The sequence below is a fragment of the Phaseolus vulgaris genome, chromosome 1 (genome assembly GCF_051622355.1).
Source record: "Phaseolus vulgaris cultivar YP4 chromosome 1, ASM5162235v1, whole genome shotgun sequence".
Classification (NCBI taxonomy): Eukaryota; Viridiplantae; Streptophyta; class Magnoliopsida; order Fabales; family Fabaceae; genus Phaseolus; species Phaseolus vulgaris.
In genome coordinates, this window is record NC_143498.1 from 54808251 (window position 1) to 54835001 (window position 26751).

Sequence of the window (26751 nt, forward strand, 5' to 3'; positions counted from 1 at the left end):
AATTAAAAAAAAATAGTTTATAAATTAATTTTTATTATTGTTAAATAGTTTTTAATTAATAACTAAGGTTTTAACTACTAATTATTTAGTTTTTAATAATTTAAAAACTATTTAAAGAAACTAATTTAGAAATCAATTTTTTTTTTAATTTTTAAAATGTTCTCTAATTTAGTTACTATTACAACTAATTATTTTGGTATCTAAAAATTATTTTTTATTTTATGATTTTTTTTAGTGTAAATGTTTAATTTTTTAATGGTAATTTTTGTGTGGATAATTTGGAATCTTTCGAGTGAAATAATATGAAAGAATATTTTTAAAGTTCATGTATCTTATAAAACATAGAAGTTATAGAAGGCCAAATTCTTCCTATATCCAACTCTTTTTAACTTGCACCCTATACATTTTTTATTTTAAAAAATGTCCTCCATTTCAGAAATAAAATAAAAAAATATAATTTATAAAAAAATAGAATATATTATTATTGTGTTACGTAAGTGAAATTTCATAATACAATTCAAAATATCAAAATCTCATTTTAAAAAAACAATTTCAAAATACAAAACATACGTTGTGGACAAATATTTAAAAAAAATTGAAAACAAATTTCAGATAAAGGATTTCATAATTCAAAAAGGTGTTTTAAAAATCCAAATTCAGAGAGAGGATTATGGAATGTAGTTTTAGCTACCCTTTTAATTAAAAGATTTTTTTATCATTTCACAATTTAAGTTCAAATTTAATTGGGTGTAGGAAATAATTGTCATACAAAAAGAAATCATGGAAGGTAGATAGAAAGAGCAATTTTTATTTTTTGGAAAAAGTGGATTATATGGGGTTGTTGAAGAAAAAAATTAGTGTTAATTCTTCCTCCACCAAATCAATCAATTGTGACCTTCATATGTCATTTTTTCTAAAAATTTCATATTGTCTTGTCATTATTTTTGGATTTTGAAGTGTTAATTCTTCCTCCACCAAATCCATCAATTGTAACCTTCATATGTCATTTTTTTCTAAAATTTCAAATTGTCTTGTCTTTAGGATTTTCACATTCAAAATAAGAAAAAAGTTTTTGGATTTTAGCAAAAGATGTTGGAGATCTCACATCGACTAAAGATGAGAGCCTTTTATTATATTTAAGTAAGTGCAAACCTCAATCTTATGAGCCGATTTTATGGGATTGAGTTAGGCTTAAAGTCCACTTCGTAATATGGTATCAGAGTCATTTCGAGCCTATCCCAGTGAGTGTTTGTGTTGAATTGGCTGTCTTAGCGTGAGGGGTGTGTTGGAGATCCTACGTCGACTAGAGATTAGAGTCTATTATCCCAACATTTACTAACCTCCTAATTTGATTAACTCAGTCTAACATTGTACCTAACTATTTTGTTCTGCGTAGATACATATTAATTGTTAATATATCTTACCTTTTCAATTTGTGTATTCTAGTTTGTAATATATAAATAGATTTCTACAGTTTTAATTCATTGATTTATTTAATTTTTTAATTACCGAAAGTAATCACATCTTAAAAGTTATTTCAATATTTACGATCGTTTCAAACTCTTGTGAAATCTTACTATGGATTTTCCAGGAAAAGTTTATAGGAAATCTGTTTCTCAAAATCAGGAGAGAAAAAACTTCACGAACAATCCAGTTATAAACTTTGAGATTTGCGAGAAATTCCCTGCCATCTTTTGCAGCATAATTAAAAAATTCCTGATTGGAGTTTATTTTAAGAAGATTTCTGAAATGTGAACCAAAACAAAGCTATGCAATCTCAAAATTATGTTGGAGATCACACATTAAAAAGATTATAATCTTTCAATATATATATATATATATAAATAAGTGGATGTAATTTGCTGATAAAAAAAAAAGTGGATGTAATTTTATCTTATAAGATTGAGTTAAATTTAAATTCACTTTTTAATATAGTATCAAGACTATTTCAAGTCCATCTAGCGAGTTTTATTGATCTTGTTAGACCACATCTTATCAGACTGTTATCGTATCACTTATAATATATTGTTACATGTACGAGTTGTCGCTCTCAATTTATATAAGTAAGTGCAAACCTTATCTTATAAGTCGTAAGTTTTATGAGGTTGGGTTAGGTTTAAAATTCACCTCTTAATACACAATATTATACAATGTTGTAGGAATTATTTTACTTTTGGCTTATATAAGTGAGTGCAAACCTCTCCTCATAAGCCAATTTTATGAGGTTGAGTTAGGTTTAAAGTCCATTTCTTAATACATAATATTATAAAATGTTGGAGAAATCATTCTACTCTTGACCTATATAAGTAGATGCAAACTTCAATCATAAATAATTTGTATGAGATTAAATTAAAATTAAATTTTATTTTTTAATACATAATATTATAGAATGTTGCATAGATCACTCTACAACAAGTGTGTGTGATTGAATATTAGTGTAATTCCTTGCTTGAGCATGAAATAATAACCTGTGAAAGATGAAGCAGATAGTTAGAATTATCATGAGAAGCAAGTTATCCTTAATCCAAATCTCATTCACAACCATCACGTGCATGCACAGTGGCACTCAAACCAAAGAAAACATGCATCTTCCCAAGTCCTAACACACATATATATATATATATACAAACATGTTTTGTTTCATCACCAATTCATTCTCTGAACATATAAACATCAGAAGGTGTTGTTGAAGGTGGAAGAAGAATGTTGGATTGTGGAGCAGTGGTTGTGTCTGTGGTGCTATACGTTCTGCTAATGCCAGGGTTGCTTTTTCAACTACCTGGTCGTTCTAGATGCGTGGAGTTTGGAAATTTTCAGACCAGTGCTTCTTCCATTCTTGTTCATTCACTTCTCTACTTTGGTCTTATGTGCCTCTTCTTGTTCGCTGTTAAGGTTCACTTTTACATCGGCTAGTTCCATGGATTCAAGTTCTTCTATTTCTCTTTCATTTACGTGTCTTTTTGCAGAGTTCAAACCTTGATTTCTACAACGTTGTAGTTTCATGTTTGGTTACGTTTTCAAGCAATATTAAATTCTATCATGTCAAAATTGTATACAACTCTTAAAAAGAGTTTATCAAAGCATCATTTTTCTATTAAATTTCAAAAACGGTATTCACTCTGATCTCTGATACATATAATATTAATTTCTAGTTAATTTCTTATTACACATTTTGTTGAGATAAAATTTTAGTTGAAGAGTGTTGATATGGATCTGTTTCGTTTAATATTATCTAAGAATGGATGCAATTATTCTTGCACAATAATACTGGAAAATCATGAATTACAGATTTTTCTGCACGATTGTTTTATTTTGGCATATTTAAATCCACAGTTTGAACTTGTAAATTTTTCCACAATATGTTTACGAAAATTTTAAAACTTTAAAAAAAATTACATTTATTAAAAAGTGAACTTTAATTTTAATTTAACTTTATAAATTATGAATTATCTCAATGTTTAGTTGACGTGAGATATCTAACACAATTTCTCAGAGTTGATAAATTGTATATGAAACTATATATTATAAACTATATATTATATATTACAAATAGTCTAAGTAAAATAAACATTTGTTCTAAATTACTATGTGGAGAGTAGACTATTAAAAAGTCTATCCATTTTTTTCAACCAAATCCATTTTATTATCTAATTAGGGAACAACTTAAACAGCACATATTAAGGTTAATTAAAAAAACAACATAAAAATAAAGTATGATTGTTTTCATTTCCTATTTCAAGACAAATTTGAAAATTATAACCAAAGAATACAAAATAAATGTGTCTTGTTATAAAAGTGGGAGGAAGACGCTTACGTGTATGAAATGAAAACGTCTCTGACATGAAATATAATTTTTTAAATAATAAAATATATTTTACCAAATCCACTTTATTTTTTATTTCTTAACCTGAAGTATCCAAACCCCGAAAGTCTCAAATTTTGCTTTGTAATGCAAAAAATAGAAGGGTAACGTGTCTACCCACTCAACACCAATCGATGTGGTACTTTTGAACTTCAGCCACAAACAATAATTGATTCCGTCTTATCTGGCTGGAAAATCCCATTATATTTCGCATATGCCGCCACGTAATGCAATGCTTACTTGCTCTAACATTCATCACTGACCGTGACATGCACCCAAACTAAAACTAACTATTTTTCTATTTACCTCATGCTGCTACCTGTCTCTCTTTAATCTATTCCTTCCTTCATTATCATTCATCTTTGATCTGATAAATCATCGTATTTGAGATATTGTCCATTTTGAAAATCTGGTTTTCTGTCATGTTTTGTCCTTAAAAAGTGACTCGGTAGGTTAGAGGAAAAGGAATGTGTCTTGACTCCTGAGTGATGTGAGCTATTGACTCGGTAGGTTAGAGGAAAAGGAGTGTGTCTTGACTCCTGAGTGATGTGAGCTATTGTTAAGATCAATTATCGCATCATAGGTATTGTTTGTTTTGGAGATCGGTGTTCAGTCACAATTTTATTCTTGAATCAGAAAGGACTGAATCTCGATTGAGTAATTGAGACTCTATTGGTGCTACCACAATTTACTTTTTAATTTCAGGCTTGGGTTCAGCAATACTAGTCTATATATATAATTGTGTGTAGGAGGCTTAGCTAGTTACATAGCTAACTAGCAAGCAAGCTTCTATTGTGTTATATACATTTTTCTGTGTAGTAAATTAAGGTTGAAGCAAAAAACTCAGTTGGGATATTGATAAAAATGGCTGATTGGGGTCCTGTGGTGATAGCAGTGGTGCTGTTTGTGTTGCTAAGTCCTGGTCTTCTGTTTCAGTTGCCAGGGAAGAACAGAGTGGTGGAGTTTGGGAAGATGCAGACGAGTGGAGTGTCTATCTTGGTCCACACAATCATCTTCTTTGGTCTTATTACCATATTTCTTATTGCTATTGGTGTTCATATCAACACTGGCTAGGCTAATCAAATCATCTTTGGTGTTAATTGTTATTCCTTTGAGTGTGTTTTCCCATTTCTCATCTTCTCATGGAAAATGATCTCTTCTTCTGTTAACTAGTCTTTGAGATTCAGATTGTAGAATCATAGAATGGAATCACCTGCACAGACTGATATTGTATCGTATCATATATATTGGTTGATGTTTTATGCTATGATGGTCGCTTTCTTCAATCAAAGACCATTTTCTGTTTGCATATTCTAATATTCATTTGGGTGTTGCTGAAAGCAGAGAAGAAAAGGAACAAACATATGGTGTTGTTTTATAAGAGTCGATAATAACGGTCTTAGTTGTTTTAATACCTGATACCATTACCGCAAGAATTTCCTTTTCCTTCTCTTTCTCTTTGTAAACCTTTTTTTTTTTTTTTACAAATTTATAACTATTGAAATGAACTCAATACCTCGTTAGAACCGATTGACATGACTAAATTCATTATGTCTAAACAAAATGTTAATAAGACTAACTAATGGTCAAATATTAGGTAATACACTTTTAATCATGATTCAAAATCTTAATCCGACCAAATAACAAATGACTCATGATAATATATATAAATTTCGATAATAAGTATGTCATCATTCATTTAATACTGATAGGACTGAATACCAAAATCTCACTTGAACTTTGGAGTGCCTTTTACAGGTATCATCCGAACTTGAAGTTTATGGACACAAAAAACGAAAGAGTAAAGAGAGAGCAAGAAGACTCTTCGAAAAAAGAAAATAATAGTAGAGTTGTTCTCTTGGTTTCAATCCTTCGAAAACAAAAACACTATTAAACGTTATAGACTTTATTATATGAGACTAAAACAAACCTAACCTGAAAATGGAACCGTATGCAGCTATCCAATAGTTATGATTTATTTAAAATCTATCATATAACAAATTTATTTTCACTCCTATTAGGAACTCGTTTCATAGATAAATAAATTTGATTTTAGATGATCAAGTGTAGTTTACAATAAACACATGAAGTAAACTAGTTAATAACTTAAATTTTAAATGTATAATCACGTAAAATACTTTAAATCCATTCGAGCTTCAAAAATATTGGTTTTATAGTGTTTTTCTGTTATATGAGGAGAGTTATCGTAAGAAATAAGGGTTACAAGAAATTTGAGATAGCCAAGTTAAATTTATTTTTTGTTGGGCTATATCGGATTTATTTGTTTTATTTAAAAACTTATTCCACCTCAAATTAAGGTTGAATGAGTTATCACAATTTAGTAATCTAAAAATATCAGTTATTACACTTTTTAAAAACATTTTAAAATACTGTGATTTAATAGAAAATATTAACTTTTTTAATAAGTATCTTAAAATAATATCATTTTATACTTCCTATCAATGTTAAAGGAAGGGTGATTGACAAATGTACAAAAATTGATTTTCCTTTTCATGTTTTTTCTTAAGATTTTGTTGTTACCTTAAATTTTTAAAAAGTTAATCCTACCTTTAAATTAGTTCATAAAAAAAAGATTGTTGATCGAGTGCAACCCGGAGTGAAATAATATTTGCCTTCTCTTTATATTCTATAACTGAACATTGGGTAATTGAAGAGCCTATGCTTGAGAAATTAGCAAGCAACGTGCCAAAATAAAAGAAGGTAACAGTAATTACACAATTTTACAAAGCTGTTTTTTATGCACACACAGAAGAAGCCATATCCATGCATCTACTCAAAGGAGATTTAGCTTCTACTCCTTTTTCCTTCTTCATTTCTCACTTCATTCACCTACCATGCTGTATCCAACAACACAAAATTTAATTACTTATGTCATTAGCCTCATCATGCAAATTAACCAAATTAATAAACACCATATTCAAAACTACTACTATCATACATGGATGAAAACTATACGATTGGGTCCGTATGAAATTTGGAGGTCCGGTACTCTGTTAGACCAACGACACGATCAAAATCATTATATCCAAACATCATTATATCCGACACGATCAAAACCATTATATCCAAACGGAAGATTATCAATGATCGAGAACTAGGTAATACATTCTTAATTATAACCTAGATACTTAATCCAGTCCAATAGTAAATGACTCATAATAATCATATAAATAGACATAAGTTTCAAAAATTAAGTAAATTAGGTACGTCAGACAAAGCATCATACACCAATAACTCGAATTACTTGAGCATCATAGTGTCTTCTTTTGCAAAGAATCATAGTGTATTTGCAAATAAAGAGATGTCAATAATGTCTTTTGCAAAAAAAAGAAGAAGCCGACAACTGAATATAAAAGAAGTGGGAAGTGTGTGTATTAAAACTAATTTTGCATAATCTTCTTTTTCGTAATAATTACAATTGAAAACACTGAAGTTATTGAGAATACTACAATTGATATGGTGAGGACCTAATGAAAACATGATCATGAAACATGATCAAACAAACATTAATTTTATTTCATAATTTAAAACTAATCATGCAAAAATAAATTTTATCCCATTTTAACCCCCAACCTAACTTCCAGCTCCATCAGTGGACAAACTAACTAACCAACCAAAATCCAAACCTCAGAGATTCGTTCTTAGAACCAATCGAAAACAGGTTAAAAAAATAACTTTGTTGTTCAGCTTTCTCCAAAACACATCACTTTGCATCCTGTTAGCTGTTTTCCCAGAAAGTTTCAGACCATAAAGAGAAAAAAATAAAAATAAATTCCCCACATATCCATCCCAATAAAGAAAAAAAAAAAAACTCACAAATTCTAAAAAGGATCAAACTGAAATGAATGTTTACTTTAAAGTGTACTATTGAAAGTTAGTGAAATCTTAAGGAAAACTACAAACCTAACCGAAGAACAACTTAAACAAAGCATCCTAATTTTTATCCACAAACAACATAAATATTAAGAATTTAACTCTGTTTTTCATTTTCCAATGAAAAAATCTGAAAATTATTAGCAAAAACACAATAAAACCAAAGGAAATAGAAGATGGATTGAAGGATAAAATCTCTGACATGACATGCTAATATTCATTCATCGGAAACAAAATTAAAATTTATCATTTAGTTTTCGTGATCTTACCGGGAATGTCCTTCCGCGGCGAGGGTGGCGCGGTGGCGTAGCAGAGAATGGAGCGGCCGAAGACGGAGAGGCTGGAGAGGATTCCGGCGACGTAGAAGAGCATCACCAATCCCAGAACCCACGGCATCAACACGAATCCGATGAAGAACGTCACCGATCCACAGAGCATCAGAGCCAGCGAGACTCCCAGCAGCAGCGACGCGAACCCCGCCGGCGTTATCTGAGGCGGCGCCGAGCGTTGAGACGGCGCCGCCGGAACGTTGTCGGAGAAGGGCAACGGCGTGGGAGGCGATCGGATGAGGTCGAGAACGAGAGCGGAAAGGTCGCATAAGGTGCGATATTGTTGGTCTTGGTACCCTCCTCTTCTTCCTCTCATGATCGTGTCCTGTTTTTTGATTGAGTTTATGTTTTTTTTGTTTGATTTTATGTTGTTGTTGTCCCTGAAAACCCAGAAACAGAATAGTAATATATGCAAAGGGTTAAGAGAAATTGGTAGAAAGGAGTCAACTTTGTGATTCTGAGATGAAGATTATGTTGATGAATGAGGTTTGGGTTGAAGAAAGGGTGAGAGAAATGGTTTTGGGTGTTGATGTGATGATGATGATGAACCTTGAAAGAAGAGAAAAGAGAAAAAGGGTTTGGATTGGTTGGGTTGAGGTGGATTATGAGAAACATAAAAAAGGGAAAAAGGGTGAATTGGGTGGGAATGCCAAGGAGGATTGAAAAGTCACAATCTCTGTTTGTTTGTTCTTAATAAAAACCTGCAACTTCAACCATATCCATATCCATATCCAACTACAACACACTCATGTCTCTGTTTCATAAAGGAAAGAATAGAAATAATTAATGAAATATGTTTTTTAAATTATCATCCACCAACTAAATATCTTTATCGGAATAAAATTCTTATAAATAACATTCCCGGAAATCTAATTCCTATAAATAGAATATTATTCAATCAAAAACTATAAACATTAGTTTTTTTTTATCTATTACTTATTGCTTGTAGTTTCAATTAAAAATATTTTTAAATTTAAAGCTGCATGTTGGTGTCTTTGAGTGAAAAGTCATATCACCCCAAAAGATAGTTTATAGGTCCAATATGACTTATCTCATGTTTCTCACTTAAATTAGAATTATCAAAAATAGTTTACAAACATAGAAATGCTTGTGGTAGTTGAAATTAATTAAAAATATATATAATTTAAAAATCAATAATATTAGAAGAATGAAAAATTAAATAGAAAAACATATTTTCATTTATATAAATAAAAAAAGTATTATTCTAATGCAGATAAGATTTCCTGACGCAGGGGCTTATCTTGTTCGAATTTTAATTATATTTTCTGAGAAAAAAAAATGATTGGAGTTGGGTCCAAGCGTTTGGCGTGTTAAGGCGGTGATACGAGTGTTAGTGTCGCCATCACCATTCAATTTTTCTATTAAATAATCATTCATCTACCACAATAATTATAATTATTGTGGATAATGTAGGTGTATTTTCATGCTTAATTACGTATTGTTATGTAAATTTTTTATTTTATTTTAATATAATCGTTTTTAAAAATATGCTAATCATTATTTCTGATTAGTAGATGATATAAAACTTGTTTATGCATTTTAAATTCGAAACGTATATTTTTGAGATAACCGAATTTTCTTATAATTTAATAAAGACTATTTCTTTCTTCACCACATATCTTCCACTTGCACCCCTATAAGAATATGTAAAAGATCAAAATACCCTATCACAAAGGGCATAATCACCTCAAGATATGAAAGGTTACCAAGGGTTTTTTTATAAGCAATTTGGTTATATTCTAACAAAATATATGTGCAATTATTGGAAAACAACATAACCACATAATCGTGGATGCCTATAAAAAATACAAGCACATAATGGTAGACGTCATTGAGAAATACTTATGGAGTGTGGAGTTTGGAAATTATTTTTTTTTTCTAAAAAAGTTATTTATGAATTGTAAAATTTAAAATTTATTCTTGTTAAAAAAATAGTTTTGAATTGCATAATTCAAAATTTAATATTATATTATAGATTAAACATATTCCAGAAAAGGGGTTATGTATCCTATTTTATTTAAGGGTATTTTAGTCTTTTCACACTGAGATTGGTGCAGGAAGTAATTGCCTTACGAGGAAGGTTGTCGATAAAGTTGCGGAGGCCCATTCTCCTGACATCCTATGCGCAAATAGGCTCACGTTATTCCCATTCCCACTCTCCTTTTTTATAAATTCACCCCTTTTCTTTTCTTTTTACAAAAAGGTTTATTATGATACATCAGAAAATTGTTTTCGCTGTATAGTTCATAGGCAAAGTGTGTTTATTTATAATACACAACCACAATAAGTTTTCATTGCATTAAATTTATACGATTTTACCTTAATTTTTGTTGTAACCACTTAATTACTATCATGTAATTTAGGTCTGGAAGAGAAAATTAAAGAGTGATATGCAGAAGCTAAAGTGTGAGGTGAATTGGTAATGAATGTAAATTGAAAGGGTGCAAACAATAGTTTTATTAATAACAGGAAGAAAGGGTGATCCAAACAAGGAGGTAGCTAAGTAGTTAGGTGGTGTTTATGAAAGCTCACACACAAAATCACTGCTTATATTGTTCCTACAAGGCAGAGTCTAGTATAAGTCCATTACATATACTATCACAATTTTCCATTTTCCTTTCAAATCAATTTCATTTCACACTTCAAACTCTTTCATGGTAACCATCCTGCCATGTAATTATTCATGCTCGGGCCTCCTGTTATCACTGATACTGGATCAGGTCGATATCTGCAGTTAAACAAATTCAATTATTAGATATACTATGTATATATGTAGCTTCACCATTTTATCAACATGCTGCATGATTGCAATAGTTAAACTTGAAGAGAGACAGGTAATAAGGGCTAGAAATCACTGATTCTAGTTAAACTTGATGTTCTAGACTTGTTTCTATAGTTGAACTTGATGTTCTAGACTGTGAGGCTTATCTCTTGATAGAACAACATCAAATCCCAACAATGCACACCACAATCTCTTGCATAATTTAATTCTTCTTAGACTACTTTGTTCTTTTTGTCTGCTACTATATCTACCATGCATCAGAATTTAATGAAGAGGAAATTGATACCCCATTTGTAATGTTGGCTCACACTCCAATGGTTGAAAGAGAGCATCGCCTTGGTGTTGACCTGGATGACGGTCATACCCCATATCTTCACCACTGGGATTCAGTTGAAATTGATTTATTTGATACTCTTCCAACTGCCAAAAACAGCACAGCAACACTCAAATTTCTGTGTAGTTCAGAAGGCCTTTCTACATTCAAATTTTATTGTTGAATCACATCATTCTTCATATTGTTTTGGTGTTTAGTCCTTGGTTGTTGGTATGATTTTATTATTTTTCACATGTACATCATGATTAGAACTATAAGCTTGAGTTCTGAAATGTTTGTTACCCTTTGTCTGAGAGCTGTGTTTGCCTCACCTAGCAAGTGTTCCTTCACATGTGACATAATTGAACTGGTTAGCAAGGGAAACATGAGGAAGAATGAGAACAAAACATTGACAAAGGAATTGAAAATTGTTCTCATACCTTGCGTTGACTATCAGAAAGCTGATCCAGCATGAATTGGGTCTGTATAATGTCATCAAGTTACCAAAATAATACATATATACGACAAAGACCATTGACTTATACTTTTAATCATGATATTCATATGGATTTTTGAGAAAGATAAACTACTTTCTTGTGTTCTTCATGGAATGTCTAAAATGGAATTAAATGTGGAGGTGGTTAATGATTGTTAATGCGACCCTTTTTCAAAATCATTTTCAAAGTTGAAATTGGCAACGTTGGAAAATTTAATTAGTACCCTTGTTGATCTGATTTGCTTCAACGACGAATCTAGCTGTCTTTCAAGTGATTCAAGCTCATTGCTGCTTAGAGGGCCAAGATCTTCTCCCATAAGGTTCCTGTAATGAGTGTCAGTCAAATACATATTATTCACTTAATTCGTATTATACATATATATTATAGCATGTAATATAATTTTTTTTTATCAATAATAAAGAATAAATAAATATCTGTTACTTCATTAGCTCTTATATAACTTATCAAGAATAGTTAGTTAACAAAATACTAACCAAACTACTCAAAATTCATCTAAATTACTCTAAAACTATAACAAGAAGTCCCAAAACCAGAAACCAACTAGTTAAAACCAAAGGTAAATCGAGTTTAAACAAATCATAGGTTGATCAAGACATCAATCTGAATAAAAAAAGACTTAAACACAGATGAAACATGTAATATAATAGAGCATGTTTTACCTTTGAAAACGTTGTAGAGCTTCATACCGTGCCTTCAGCTTCAAATATTCTTGTTGACTGCTTAACTCCTATAGTAATGGAAGCAAAATCATAGCAGTTACCTAATTAAGGGAAGATATACGAAGTCATACATAATGATTCATGTATCTATAGATCGGTTTGGGGGTAACTATGCCCTAAGTAGTTCAATGAAAAAGGAGGAAAAGGAAACCAATTAACCTGTTTGGAACGCACAAAACCATCATCAAAATATGAAGGAGCGATTCTTCCACACATGGTCAGAAAATTATTCAAAAAATACATCAAAGTTCTAAGTGGTCATTATATCGGTGGAACTACTCACCTAAAAAAGTTTTTTTGTTTTGTTTTGTTAATTAACAAAACAAATTCTTGTAAAATACTAGCATAAGTGGAAAAACTGTACCAGTTGTGCATTTATTAAAGTGGTGTTCCTGAAAACAACTGAAATTCAGATCAAATCCAGTTTTTTCTCATAATTGTTTTCCCTCCAAACGAAATTCTTTAGTACCTAGCTAGTTATACATGTTTATATATGCATACAACATGAAGAAGCTAGACCTTAATTTGTGTACTTTATGTTTGTAACTTACGAGTAAGATACTCTTACTTTACTTTTGTACGAGGTTGAGACATTATTAAAATGTACTTTTTTTTATCTTATTTCAGGATAAAGCAAAACCACAACAATTTGGAATAACCAAGAATATTTTATAATTCAATTACAAGTTATATGCACACTCAAATACTAAATTAAATAGGGTGTATAGGATCATCACCAATACCAAGGCTTCCTTTGTTGATGCATTGTTCTCGGGCGCTCCATAGTTACATTTCTGGTACCTCTCTAAAGTTTTCAGCATGCTGCACGTTCACATCAAATAATGATTCAACATTCAGAAAAAAAATCATATATGTGCCAAATGTATGATTCTATTAGAGTAGTACTTTATGCATAGGAAAAATTATGTGGATACACTAATTAGTACTTATGCATAGGAAAAGTTACTCATTAGTTGACGTACTTTCTTTAGTAAAGATTGTGGTTTTAAATTATAGTAAGAAAAATTATGCCTTCTCCTGAAACATTTTTTGACTTCAAATTTGCTACAAGCCCAATTCCACCTAGAAAAAGATGTTTTCTCAAGCATAATACTGTATTTAGAAGAATACACTATGTGTGAGCTGAACCCATAGTTAGTAGTTTAAGATGTGAATATGAGACCCTTTCATTATCTCTAGATAAGAGCTAGTGACAAACTAAACTTGGCAAGAAAAAGAAATCAGGTATATATCTCTTGGATAATAAATGAGATTTACAGCTCATCTTTAGACATCTTCTTAACCCCAGAAGTAGACTTGGAACATGATCACTGTTGCTTTGAGTGCAGAAAGAGAGAGGTAAAGGCAGAGAGAGAACTGTAACCAGCTTTGGAAGAAGCAAATTTGTAGAAAAAATATCTTGGTTTGTCTAACTAGCTAGGCATATTGAAACAGATATAACTGATAGAAAGTCATATCAATCAGTTCATGCTTATTATTATAATGGAGAATGAGATGATGCCCTATGAGAAAAGACCATTCTGATCCTTATTTAACATAGGTGAATCAAAACCTGTAATAAACATGTCTACATCATGATAATTGAACTGAAAAAACATCAAACCTAAGCCTGCTGCTAGACAAATTATTGACCCAAGAAACAAAGTGATGAGTAAATTGAGGCAGAGAATTACTACCATTATAAAGCTTGATGAGTAAATAAATAAATAGAATGCTTAGGTAAATAAAAAAAGAAGTTTTAAATGATACATGAGGTGGGAAGAAATGATGCTGAGGAAACAAAGAACTAAATGCAGAAGTAAAATAAACCCTAGCTTGGCCCAAAGATGCAAGGTAGAGAGTGCTTTGCCTTTGATAAAAGAAAATGAAAAAGTAGACATGATTTAGGTTTTTGGAGTGATTGTTAAAACACAGAAGGCAAAATTAGCAGTAATAAAACTTGTTAATATAGAAATAATACCATGTGCTTGTTTTCCAAACACTTAATTGCATAGAACAAAAGCCTGAGCAAAATCCAAAATTGCTTTCACCAAAAGATTTTGAACCAGATCTACGAAGAACTTAGGCCAAATGAAGCAAAAAAATAAATTTTGAGAACCGAAAGAGGGTAAGAAAGAGAAAGGAGAAGGAAGAGAGGAAAAAACGCAGAGATAGAAGAGTTAATACAACAGTGATATCTCTTTGCGTTTCCAGTTGCAGATCTAACATCAACACAGCCGCAGAAACAGTGAAGATGCTAAAAACGCCGAGACATTCACAGAAACGGAAAAGCTTGAAACAGTGAAAGAAGAAAAAAAACTTTTTCATATTCATGCTGTTTTCAAAAAAGTAGAATTCAGAAGTTGGCAAAGGCTAGCTGGTGTTCTTGAATCACTGAAAACAGCAAAAATCAAAGGAAGAGGGCATGGAAATCTCGGAAGCAAAACTCGTTTAAAAGCACTAGAAAATCGAAAGAAGAGAAAGGTGCATAGAACAAGAAAAGCTAGGTCCTGCAGTTCCTTTTTCTGTGCTAGCATGTTTTATGCGCAAACACAAACAAGACATAGACAAATAGAGAGAGAGAGGGGTTTTTTCTAGTAGTTTGCTTATGTTTCTTGTATCCATTAATTCTAAGTTATCTTAAGCCTTTTGGTGAATGAATATATATAGATATAGATATAGAAGTACCTTGAAGTGCTGCAAAACTCGTACAACTTTCCTCTAGTGGAGAAGATGATGAGAGCAAGCTCTGCATCACAAAGAACGGAAAGCTCATAAGCTTTCTTCAAAAGCCCGTTCCTTCGTTTTGCAAAGGTCACTTGCCTGTTGATCTTGTTCTCAATTCTCTTCAACTCCACTCTTCCTCTTCCCATCTCTCTCTCTCTCTATAACTCTCTCAACTTCTCTTTCTCACCCTCAAATTAACATCCACTCACCAAATTCACAATATATAAAATCTCCATCACATGTATGTATATATATGAGTGTGTGGATTATGGTATATATATATATATATATACTGAGAGATACGTGTATTATTGTATTCTCCGAGCAAAAGCATCGTTATCAAGTGAAATGGGAAGGGTAATAGATGCATGGTTATTCCGAAATAAGAATGGTTTTTTTTTATCTGCGAGAAACAATATATACATAATAATCACTTTAGGATGATCCAACCTATATAAAAAAACATGAGACGAGATTACAACACAACACTTTCCAGTCTATTACTTAAAACGAACTCTATAAAAAAACTACAACTATATATAAATGGTTTGTTGTTCTCTCTTTATCGGTCTTTTTCTCTTAAAAATAAGAATCACTTTAGAATAATCCAATCCAATCTATCTGTCTTGTATTGGTTTGTTGTGTTTGATACTTGGGTATGGTTCTTTAGCCTGTTGCCAAAGTCTTTGTTTAGTTGTTGGATGTATGTCCTTGATTGAGGGTGCGACCTCTTTGGTGGGGTGAGGTAACTGTATTTGTTGGGTTTCTTTATCTTGTTTGGAATTTTATCTTTGATATGTAGTGCAATGTTTGTCGGATTCCTAATTGGTAGGGTACTAGGAAACTTGTTTTTGGAGTTTTGTATAAGGGTTTGGCACCCTTGAAATGTATCATTTTATTTATTCTTTGCTGATAAAAAAAATCACAACTATATATAAATGGTTTGTTGTTATCTGTCTACCTCTATCTTTTTCTCTTAAACATAAAAATCACTTTAGAAATAATTTGATCCATATAAAAATACTCAACACTTGTTACAACACAATACCTTTCGGTCTACTACTCAAAACTAACCCTGACAAAAATCACAAGCGCGTAAAAATGGTGTGTTGTTCTCTCTCTAGCTGTCTTTTTCTGTTGAGCTTAATTTGCTACATTCATCCCCTGTGGGCTGTGGTTTCATTGATGATAAGGAGCGAGCCAAAGAAAGAAAATGCTGAAATTGAGATTTATTGTGAGTATGGTAAGAGAGTAAATGCAGTTTTGTGGAACACGTAAAGTGGAAACTGCTGTGGCAGTTCACAGAAAAGTGGGATTGGATCGGACGGTGGCGAAAGAGTGAGGCAAAGCAAAAATGGGAGAAACCCTAAATAGGGTCCCTGATGAGTAATCATGATTCCATTGAAAGGAAGAGAAAGATGGGTGTTCCATATCACAACACTGCCACGTGTCGAACGATGAAGTGGGAAAGGGCTTCGTTTTCTGCTGACTTTTTCCTGCTCAGGCAATCATGTGAACTAACCTTAAAGAACCTCAACCCTCGTAGTCGTAAGGTAGTTCCTATGTTACATCATAAATTTACCTAACTACCCCTATTCTTTTCTAGATCTACGCTTTTCTCCATTCAACTTTTTACTTACAAATAAACTTTAAACTCGGACACTTCTTTTAAATAGGTGTATCTGTGTCAGACACACGTATCGGTTTAGGGTTTAGGGTTTTAGGGTTTAGATGTCGACATTCGTAGGATATTTATCGGTGAAGTGTTCAATTCAAAAAATATTTGTTGGATTTTTTAAAATTCTAGCACGATTTTAATACAATTTTAAAAGGTATATATACAATAATTTTTTAAAAACTCAAATTTATTGTATAAATTTTTATTATGATTATAAAAAATAAGGAACAAATTCTTTTGAACCAGTCATGAAAAATATCTTCCTGCCCCCAAAAGAATATGAAACACACTTTTACACATAAATATTTATTTTCAATTTATATAGTTCAAAATTATATAATATATAGATCCGTGTTCCCGTGTCCTACATTTTAGAGATTATATGTATCTCCGTGTCTGTATCCGTGTTGTGTCAATGTCCGTATCTGTATTTGTGCTACATAGCAAATAACTTCTATTATTTAATTTACAGAAAAAAAAACCATTTTCTTACTTCAGTTATGTATTAGATGATGTTAGAAATGAACGACAAAAAAGTATTATTACAAAAGGACAATAAGTAAACAAAGAATCTTAGTAAAAGATCGCAATTTTTTAATTACTACGTGTTAAGTATGTTTAGGAACAGTCAAAGTTCTTCAAGACTGCGTAAGAGATTATAAACCTTTGAAATATGTTTAATTTTAACGTAAGATTTTATGCATTTTATTTGAACTCTTCATGTCTTGATGGATAACTGATCAGCTATACTCTAAATCTTGAGAAAGAAAAAAAGAAAATTATATATTGAAATTGCAACTTATAATATTTTTGGAAATGAAAATAAATTATTTTGAGGTGAAGTTATGTGTAATTATTTAGCAGAGACAGTGATTTAGTTTGGTAAATTTAGATTGTGTTTGGAGTAATTTTAGATTAGTTTAGGTAAATATTAGAGTTAGAGAATATTGATTAATGATTAACCATGGTCCTATCTGTTTGTATAGACAGAAAAAGAAAGTTGATTGGGAAAGTGGTGTTAAACTTTGCGCGTTCTCCTAAGCTATGCTTTCTTTCAAATGAAAATGTCACTTCACCCCTTCTCTTATAGACATCTTTGGCTACTTCAAATTCAAAATTTAATAACAGATTCACCATATTACAAAACTAGTTTGGCACTGTGTTAGAATCATCTCAAACTGACATAAGAATGCTGTCTTACGCAATTTTCTTTTTCCAGAACTTTTATCCAAGAATTTCGTAGTAAATGATTATCTATGATTTCTGAAACCAAGAGAGAAGGTGTCAATCACCATCTTAACTTTCTGTATTGTTAATCTTAACTTTCTGTATTGTTAATCTATGAAGTTCGAACACGCTTATTAAATGGTACGTCCGTATCAGATACCAACACTTATAAGACACTAGTAGGATATATATCGGTGAAATCTTTATTGGATTTGTGATAATTCTAGTACGAAATCTAAAAAATTATAAATATATTAATTTTCTATAAACTTAAATTTATTGTATAAAATTTTATTATAATTATAAAAATAAAAAACAAATCCTTTTAAACCAGTCATGAAAAATATTTGTCTACTGTTAAAAAAAATTAAAACATATTTGTGTACATAAAAACTGAAACCCTAAACCATAAACTGGAACATGGTATAATATATGGATTCGTGTCTCCGTGTCCTACATTTTAGAAATTATACGTATTTCTATGATCATGTATGTGTCGTATCAGTTTTCGTATCCGTGTGTATGTTACATAGTTCGTTAATTGGTAGAACCTTAAATTCCAGCATTCCTTATCTTTGAAGAGACATGCATTTAGTTTGGGTGGCAGATTTGAGTGAATTAGAAGAAGTCTTAAAAGGGTTATGGTGTTGTGTTTGAGATGAGGTATCAAGCAGACACCATGTTACCCTTGCAGTCAAAACATGCGGTTCTAGGATTAGAGTTCTTGACAGCTTGTTTTGTGGAAAAGTTTGGAAAAGCAGAATGATCCATGGTTCAAATAGTTCATGACATGCCAAATTAGTCGTTTGTCAGAAGCTTATCAGGGCCTGTGTGGTGTTTCTATACATAAGGCAATTACAATAATAACTCTTTCAAGTTCAAGTAACAAAACTTTAGCCATTTTTGCTTTTGGGTTCTTTTCTATTCATCAGCAGTGTACATGAAATTTGCAATTGCTTTAGGTTTAGGAGTTTCTCGGTTTGAGTGTATGACTGTAGTTTGATTGTTAATTTTGTGTGTTATTGTTTTTGAGATGAATCTCTGGGTTTAAGCTTCGATGATTTCTTTTTGTTTGTTTTGGTTTTTTCGGTTTAAGTGATTTCTCGTGATGTTTTGAAATTAGTTGTTAGATGTTAGGTATTTTATGGGTTTGGTTTTATCGGACGTGACATTTATTTATTGGAATCTGTATAAGAGTTGAATTATCCTGAAATGATCCCTATTTACCTATTTATTTTTTTATCTAACAGTAAATTTGCAATTAGGCTAGTAGGAGGCATGGTGGTAGTAACTAGTAGAATTTGTTTGATCCCTTAGGGAAGAATATTACACATACCCCTTTGGATAGAATATTAGAAACCCCTTTGGAATATTAGCCTAAAATTTGGAGTCCTTAATTATTAGGGGGGGTGGTATTTGAGTGTTTTTTTGTTGCATGATGAGTAGGTGGTGTGTCCTAAAGGAGATGAAGTGCATATGGGGCAGGCATAATGAAGGCTAATGTACATGAATATGAATGTGTTGAGATGAGGAACAATGAAGTGAACAATCTCAAGTCTCATGCCAAATTCAAGATACAAACATTATGGGGACCCACCACTCTGCACTCCCATTCTGCATGCCCCAAACAACACTTAATTATCTCAAACTCAATTTCTATCAATTTCTTCAACTCATCATGCTACTCCTATATCTTCCTTTTAGTTTCTACATTTTTCCATTAATTATAATAAGCTATGTTTTATTCCACACTAAAACCTTTTTATCCACTCTTAATTACTCTACACCACACTTCAATTTTAATTATTAACTAAATTACAAATAACTTTCCATAACTCCCACATGTTTCATAGCAAAGAAGAGACTTATATAAATTGTATTAATTCATCATAGTTGTTGAGAATCTAAAAACCATTTCACACCACCTTTTTCATTTCACAATCTATATTCATTTAGAAATAATGAATCTATTTTATTTATACAATGTGGTGAAGTAGTAACAAAATTCATTTTGTTTGACATAAAAAGTGCATAAGTGAGGAGAGAGGAAAATGAGGGAGTTGAAATTATGTTGAAGGTTGAATGGTGCAGCATGGGCATAGATAGATGCATAGAGATGTGAGATGCTTTGCCATTATAAGGTGAACAACATCAACATCAACAATAATAAGAGGAACATCTCATTCCAAAAATGGCATTACCTTTTAAAGATGTCAAATCTGATTGGGCCTTAACCTGTGTGGCAGAGTGTAGGGTGGTAGGTTATAGCTGCATGCTACACTCTTCATAAATTCTAAATCAATTTTTAATCAATGTCAGACAGTGATGCATGTCAAACACCTATGCATCTCATAATCATTCATCTAACCATCCTTTCTTTCCACCTATGCATCAAACACACACATTTCATTCCTTTATTTATCGTATCACTTCATTTATAAATAACTTACTACAATATTTTCCAACTTTTACCTTAATTTTGATAACTGTTATTATAATTAATGAGATTCAATATGTTAAAGTTTGTTTTCTCTTTTCTTCCACTTCAAATGTTTTTTTGATAAATATGAGAGTCTGGGTACATTCAAAAGATGTTTAAGTTTGATGAAATATTTTGATTATTTATTTATAATTTAATAATTATTATCTTTTATTATAAGGGTTTTTCTTTATTTATATCTTTCTACGGAGTCTTCTTTCTTAATCACACTGGTCCAAGTCTAATAGATTTTTAATGATGTTTTGTAACTTCTAATTTAAATCAACCTAATTAATCAATAAGGGATTTGTTTCGTGACCATGATCGAAAAACTATGTGATTGCTTGTTTTGTCGGTCATTCGGTCTGTCAATTTTAGGTAGTACAATAACTATAATTTTAAATCCTAAATCTTAAACCCTAAACTTAAATTAATTACTTTTAATTATATTATTCTATTAATTACTTCTTGAAAATAAAAAATTTATCCTTTTCATATCGATATGGCTTTGATTTCGTAAAGCTTCTCCTTTCTTTGCAAATCCATATGAAGCTTGTTTTATTATTTAACTTGCAAACTCATTTGTGGTGTGATGGTAGTGTGACAGTGGGAGCATTACACTAACCATTGTGGAGAGTGAGATCAAACAAGAAAGTCATTAAAAACATATCATTATTTCCCTTTTGAATTTTGAATTGTAATTTGTTATGATGATTAACATATATCATTACTTTTTTTTAAAATATAATAAACGATCAAATTGATATGTGAAAATAAACAAAATAATTTTAAAAGTGTTATTATTACATAAAACACTAACAAGCTAAGCATAATGTTTAAAAAAAGTAGAGAAAAGTTGTGAGTAAATAACATACAATTTTTATACTGTTTATAATAATATTTTTAAATTAAAAAATAAAATAAAAATGAATAAAATATTAATTTATTAAGATTTGAAGTGTATATTTTTAATGTAGAGAGTGTTGTGTGATATATTATATATAAATTGGAACGTGCAGAAAGGAATCTATGGTGATATGAGGTATATTAGCAGCAGTGGTGCATTTCCCATTAACAAAATAAAATTCTTTTTGTTCATGGAATATTTGCCCAACAAAAATAGTGGAAAAATGATACGTCATTTAGAATATAATAAAGAATTATTGTCTTCGCACCAACTTATCTAATCAATATATCTCTATGCAACAATATAATATTTATTTATTTATTTTAAGTCACTTTCATCAAAATAATATTTGATGGTGCTTTTGTTTTCCATATATCCTTGCAAAATCCCGAATCTATTATTGGATAAATGATGTTATAACTAAATAAAATTGAAGTTTGTGTTGTGTAGTGTGTGAAGAATATAGTAGGTTGAGTTGAGGATGTGATTCCATCCAAATATTGCAATGGAATTTAATACCTTGTACCATCCAACTAACTTTATCATAAACTATAAAATCATATTTCCACTAATTTATATATATATATATATATTATTACGAATAAGACTTTAAGCTAACTCAATTCCATAACCGACTCATTTTTAACATATTATGGGTGGTCCGATTAACAGGTGGTCTTGTGGTCTGATAAAGTCAACAAACACTCGCTAGAATAAGTTCAAAATGATATTTTTGATACCATATTAAAAAGTGGATTTTAAGTATAATTCAACCCCATAAAACTAGCTCATGAGGTTGAGGTTTGCACTTATACATAATAAAATGTCATCATCTATAATCGATGTGTGATCTCCAATTTTTTTAAGAAAGTGAAAATATCCGATAATGTATAATCTAAACCGTTGATTTGGGACCAAGATCAACGGCAGCAGTGTCTGACTCTGGCAAGTGAGCACTATGCACAGTAATGATATTATTCGTGGAATAAAGTTTAAATTAAATTGGTGTTAGATAATAGAATCGAATTATAAATACACGTCTTGCATGGCATTTGGTTATAGCAAGAGAGCTTGGGATTTTACATTCTAAGTGTTTTTTTGAATTAGCAAGATGTTGAAATCCATAGGCAAAAGCTTGATGAGGGTTCAACAGAAGTGTGTGAAGAAGCAAAAGAGTGATGAAGTTGATAAGAGTGTGTCAGTGCATGGTGATGAAGATGAAGACGTGGTTGTTTTGGCTGTGCAGTGTTGCAATTGTTCCACAGAGGAAAACAAACAATGCAACTGTGACCATATTCATGCTGCAGATGACCAAAATCATGCTAATTCCAACAGTTCCTTTACTCATTCTGTCATCAACATGGTGGGGATGCTCATAGGTAAATTTATCATACTACTTCCTTTCTTTTTATAAAAGTCTTTATGTTAGATATTATTATGCAATTTGACATCGCAACAACACTAATATCTCAGTTAGGCTGACATATCAGTTAGACTGACATCTCAGTTAGGCTGACATCTCAGTTAGTATGACATCTCAGTTAGTATGACATCTCAGTTAGTATGACATCTCAGTTAGACTGACATCTCAGTTATGCTAACATCTCAATTAGGTTGACATTTCAAGTAATAATAATCATTTGTCATTAATAAAAAAAATATTATTAAAAAAAAATAAAAAATAATATATATATATATATAAAATAAAAAAATAAAAAATTCATACTACTTCATTTCCTCATAGCTTCTCTCTGTTTTTCACTCCCAACATGTAAAATCAAGTTATAAATATGTTTTATTAATTTCAGCTTTTGATTCAAGTGCATATTTCTATATACTTTATTTACTTAGAGTGCATCTCTGAATTTTTCACATATATATGATTGTGTTCTCAATTTTTTTAATTTGATGGGTTGTACTGAAAGATAATTGCAGAAAAGAAACTGAAAAAAGAGAGTTTTACTTATCTGTCCCCACATAAAATTGATTTTCAACTTCTTATCTACTTTTATTTATTTATTTAAAGAATCTTCTTGTAAACTACTTATCTTGTTTATTTTAAGTTAGACAGAGTTAGTGTGATTAAATTAATTTTGAAATGGTAAAATAGCATAAGATGCATGCTTAAATTCATTTCAACTATTGAAACATTTTTTTAAGAAGTGTAAAACATTGATTTTCTAATATCAAAATGCACACGGACTTAATTTTTTTTAGTGTAAAATTATTCTCTTGGTTTACCTTTTTCCAACTTCACTGGGAGAATAATGCTTAGATTACCCTATACAACCCCAAACATATATTCTCAAACACTTTTCCTGCTGCATCCAAGATTTGCAGGATCAATACTGAAATTTACCCATCTACTAATTAATTTATGCTGGTTCAAGTGACAGAGTTTGAATTCTTAACTCCAGATTTGTCAGCAGAAAACCAACAAGTGATTGCAAAGTTTCTTTTTTTAATCATAAAAAATATAAAACACTTATGGGTCGACCAACTTTTATACAACTTATAAAAAAAAAAACTAATTAACAAGTAGATGGAATGTTGGAATACCCCCAAGTATTTCCATTTATATTATTCTTTATTGCTGATTAAAAGAAAAAACAAGGAGATGGAATTTTAGAGAAAATCCAAGACCAAATCTTCAATTGAACCAAAGAGAAAGTATCTGAATAATTCGTTACTCTACCTTTAAAGATGATCTTGTTCCTAACACAACAAATTTTACTAACCACCACAATCCAGACATTCTCAAAACTAAATTGACATAAGTAAATTGACACCAAATTGCAAAGTATTTAATATTTGTTCTCTAATCAATGAGTATGTGTGTGTACAACTGAATATCTTTCAGGTCTGGGGCAACTATCAACTCCATATGCTATAGTAAGTGGAGGGTGGGTGTCTGCATTCTTGCTTATAGGACTAGGAGTGATGTGTGCTTATAGCTCTCACATACTTGGAACATGCCTCAGAAAGAATCCAAAGTTAAGAAGCTTTGTGGATATTGGGAAGCATGCATTTGGATCAAAAGGGAGGTTGGTGGCTGCAACAATCATCTACATGGAAGTCTTCATGGCCCTTGTTTCCTACACAATCTCATTGCATGATAATTTGACCAGAGTGTTTATGGGGACAAGTTTGAAGCACCACTTCCCCAAATTCTCTTCATCTCAGCTCCTAACTGTGGTGGCAGTCCTCATTTGCCTCCCTAGTTTGTGGATCAGAGACCTTTCTTCCATATCCTTCCTTTCAACTCTTGGTATTCTCATGTCCCTTCTCATTTTTGTGTGTGTAGCAGCCACTGCACTTTTAGGACACATCCCCTCCAATCATGCTATACCTGTCCTCCAACTGCATAATATTCCATCAGTATCTGGCCTTTATGTCTTTGGCTATGGAGGACACATTGTTTTCCCCGAGTTATATACATCCATGAAAGACCCCTCCAAATTTACCAAGGTATATCATATATATATTTTTTCTCTTTTGATGTACGTAGTATAAACACTTACACTAATACTGATACGATATGAACACATAGATATATATAATCTTTAAAATGTATAAACACTGACACTAACAACACTGATATATAATCTCTAAAATGTATATGAGAAGACAAATCTATATATTATATGACAGTAAAATTTGTGGTGTTGGGAAATTTCAGGTTTCTATTGTGAGCTTCGCAGTGGTTACAGGAATTTACACGACATTGGGGTTCATGGGTGCAAGGATGTTTGGTAAGGATGTGAAGTCTCAAATAACTCTGAGCATGCCACCAGAGAAGATTGTGACAAAGATTGCTCTGTGGGCAACAGTGGTGGCACCAATGACCAAATATGCACTTGAATTCACACCTTTGGCAATTCAACTAGAACATGCACTTCCAAGTACAATGAGTTGCAGAACCAAAATGATTATTAGGGGTTGCGTCGGTTCATTTTCACTTTTGGTCATTCTATCTCTTGCTCTCTCGGTTCCTTATTTTGAACATGTACTAAGTCTCACTGGTTCCCTTGTTAGTGTTGCCGTTTGTTTAATTCTCCCATGTTCTTTCTACCTCAAGATATGTTGGGCTCAAATGTCATACCCTCTCTTGCTCCTAAACCTTTTTCTCATCATATTTGGCTTTCTTCTTGCTCTCATTGGCACCATTTCCTCCTCAAGCTTCCTACTCAAAACTTTTCAATTGCATCACTCAACTTCACCAACTTAATTCCTGTTGTAGATACCAAATCGATTAGAGATTAGAATATTTTTATAATATATAAAAGTGGATACAAACCTCATCTTATAAATCGATTTTATAAGGTTGAGTTAGATTTAATGTTCACTTCTTAATTTGGTATCAGAGTCATTTATAACATATCCTAAAAAGTTTGTTAAGTTTATCATATCATCCGCTATCCGACCACTCATAAATACAATACTATGTATAAGTTGACAGCTTCAACACGTAAAAAAGTGTGTAAAAATTAGAATATTTTAGGTTACTTTATTACAAAATTGAGTTAGAATTAAAAGTTTACTTAATAAGAATCAATGTAGCATATTCTTGCTTAATACAAATTGTGTACTTCCTCTTATATTTTGGTGGAAAGATTCAAATCCCTACAATCTAATTTTTATTTCAGTTAATTTCATTTTAAATTTAGCTATTACGATAATATTTTCTTTTATTTCGTCTAATCTATTTATTAATTCTGGTTTATTTGGTCAGAGGTATTTAATCCATAATAAAGATTATTTAAAGATTTATTATTAATTATCATTCTAGATCGTTTCTTTCTATTTTTGAAGCAATTCGAACATAAACACACGACACAAGTCTAAAGACATTATTTATTTAGCCTAATTAATTTTATTTATAAAAATATGTTTATTACTTTGGTACAATATTCTAATCTTTCTTTATTGATCTATACTAGTTTTGTTTTAGTGGGTATTTTGCTTTCGTAATTTTTTTTTTTTCATATACGGTAATTTAACTGAAAAGAAATTTCTGCTCTAGAAAGAGCTGGTACTTCCACATAAACTTGGGTTATAAATTATTGTTCATTTATTAGAACGTCTACATATTTTTTTAATAAAAATATTTTTCTATTTTTTATATAGAATTTCACGTTGTAATTGAATAAACATTGTTTTTTTTTTTATGATATGCTTACTAGAAACAGAATTGATCCTCCACTTCACATTTTGGAACAAATTCCAACAGATGCGTTTATTAATCTCAAGAATCGCATTCGTTGAACCATACTTATCACACTATTTTATTACATT

At 31.1% G+C, this 26751-nt stretch overlaps 5 protein-coding genes across 6 annotated transcripts; 3 read left to right on the forward strand and 2 right to left on the reverse strand.

Moving 5' to 3' along the window:
* The first annotated feature begins 2479 nt into the window (after positions 1–2479).
* Positions 2480–3111, forward strand: LOC137816270 (uncharacterized). The gene has a single exon (XM_068619348.2). The coding sequence runs from the start codon at positions 2704–2706 to the stop codon at positions 2911–2913; it is 210 nt and encodes a 69-aa protein (XP_068475449.1). The 5' UTR covers positions 2480–2703; the 3' UTR covers positions 2914–3111.
* A 1259-nt stretch (positions 3112–4370) lies between these two features.
* On the forward strand, positions 4371–5171 carry LOC137815265 (uncharacterized). Its single transcript, XM_068618382.2, has one exon. The coding sequence runs from the start codon at positions 4727–4729 to the stop codon at positions 4934–4936; it is 210 nt and encodes a 69-aa protein (XP_068474483.1). The 5' UTR covers positions 4371–4726; the 3' UTR covers positions 4937–5171.
* Positions 5172–6480: 1309 nt separating this feature from the next.
* On the reverse strand, positions 6481–8774 carry LOC150029709 (uncharacterized). Its single transcript, XM_090295227.1, has 2 exons — positions 8026–8774; positions 6481–6720 (listed from the first exon to the last, which is right to left on the reverse strand). The coding sequence occupies exons 1-2, from the start codon at positions 8399–8401 to the stop codon at positions 6713–6715; spliced, it is 384 nt and encodes a 127-aa protein (XP_090151353.1). The 5' UTR covers positions 8402–8774; the 3' UTR covers positions 6481–6712.
* Positions 8775–10539: 1765 nt separating this feature from the next.
* LOC137815266 (MADS-box transcription factor 1) lies at positions 10540–15435 on the reverse strand. Of its 2 annotated transcripts, none has more exons than XM_068618383.2 (8): positions 15127–15435; positions 13176–13260; positions 12379–12446; positions 11922–12021; positions 11642–11683; positions 11505–11546; positions 11175–11308; positions 10540–10834 (listed from the first exon to the last, which is right to left on the reverse strand). In XM_068618383.2, exons 1-8 carry the CDS (start codon positions 15309–15311, stop codon positions 10759–10761), a joined length of 732 nt encoding a protein of 243 aa, XP_068474484.1. In that variant the 5' UTR covers positions 15312–15435; the 3' UTR covers positions 10540–10758. The 2 variants fall into 2 exon arrangements, with proteins under 2 accessions (XP_068474484.1, XP_068474485.1); XM_068618384.2 differs by having other exon boundaries at positions 13182–13260; positions 15127–15420.
* A 7079-nt stretch (positions 15436–22514) lies between these two features.
* Positions 22515–26074, forward strand: LOC137815267 (Transmembrane amino acid transporter family protein). Its single transcript, XM_068618385.2, has 3 exons — positions 22515–22835; positions 24317–24924; positions 25136–26074. Exons 1-3 carry the CDS (start codon positions 22568–22570, stop codon positions 25682–25684), a joined length of 1425 nt encoding a protein of 474 aa, XP_068474486.1. The 5' UTR covers positions 22515–22567; the 3' UTR covers positions 25685–26074.
* The last annotated feature ends 677 nt before the right edge of the window (positions 26075–26751 follow it).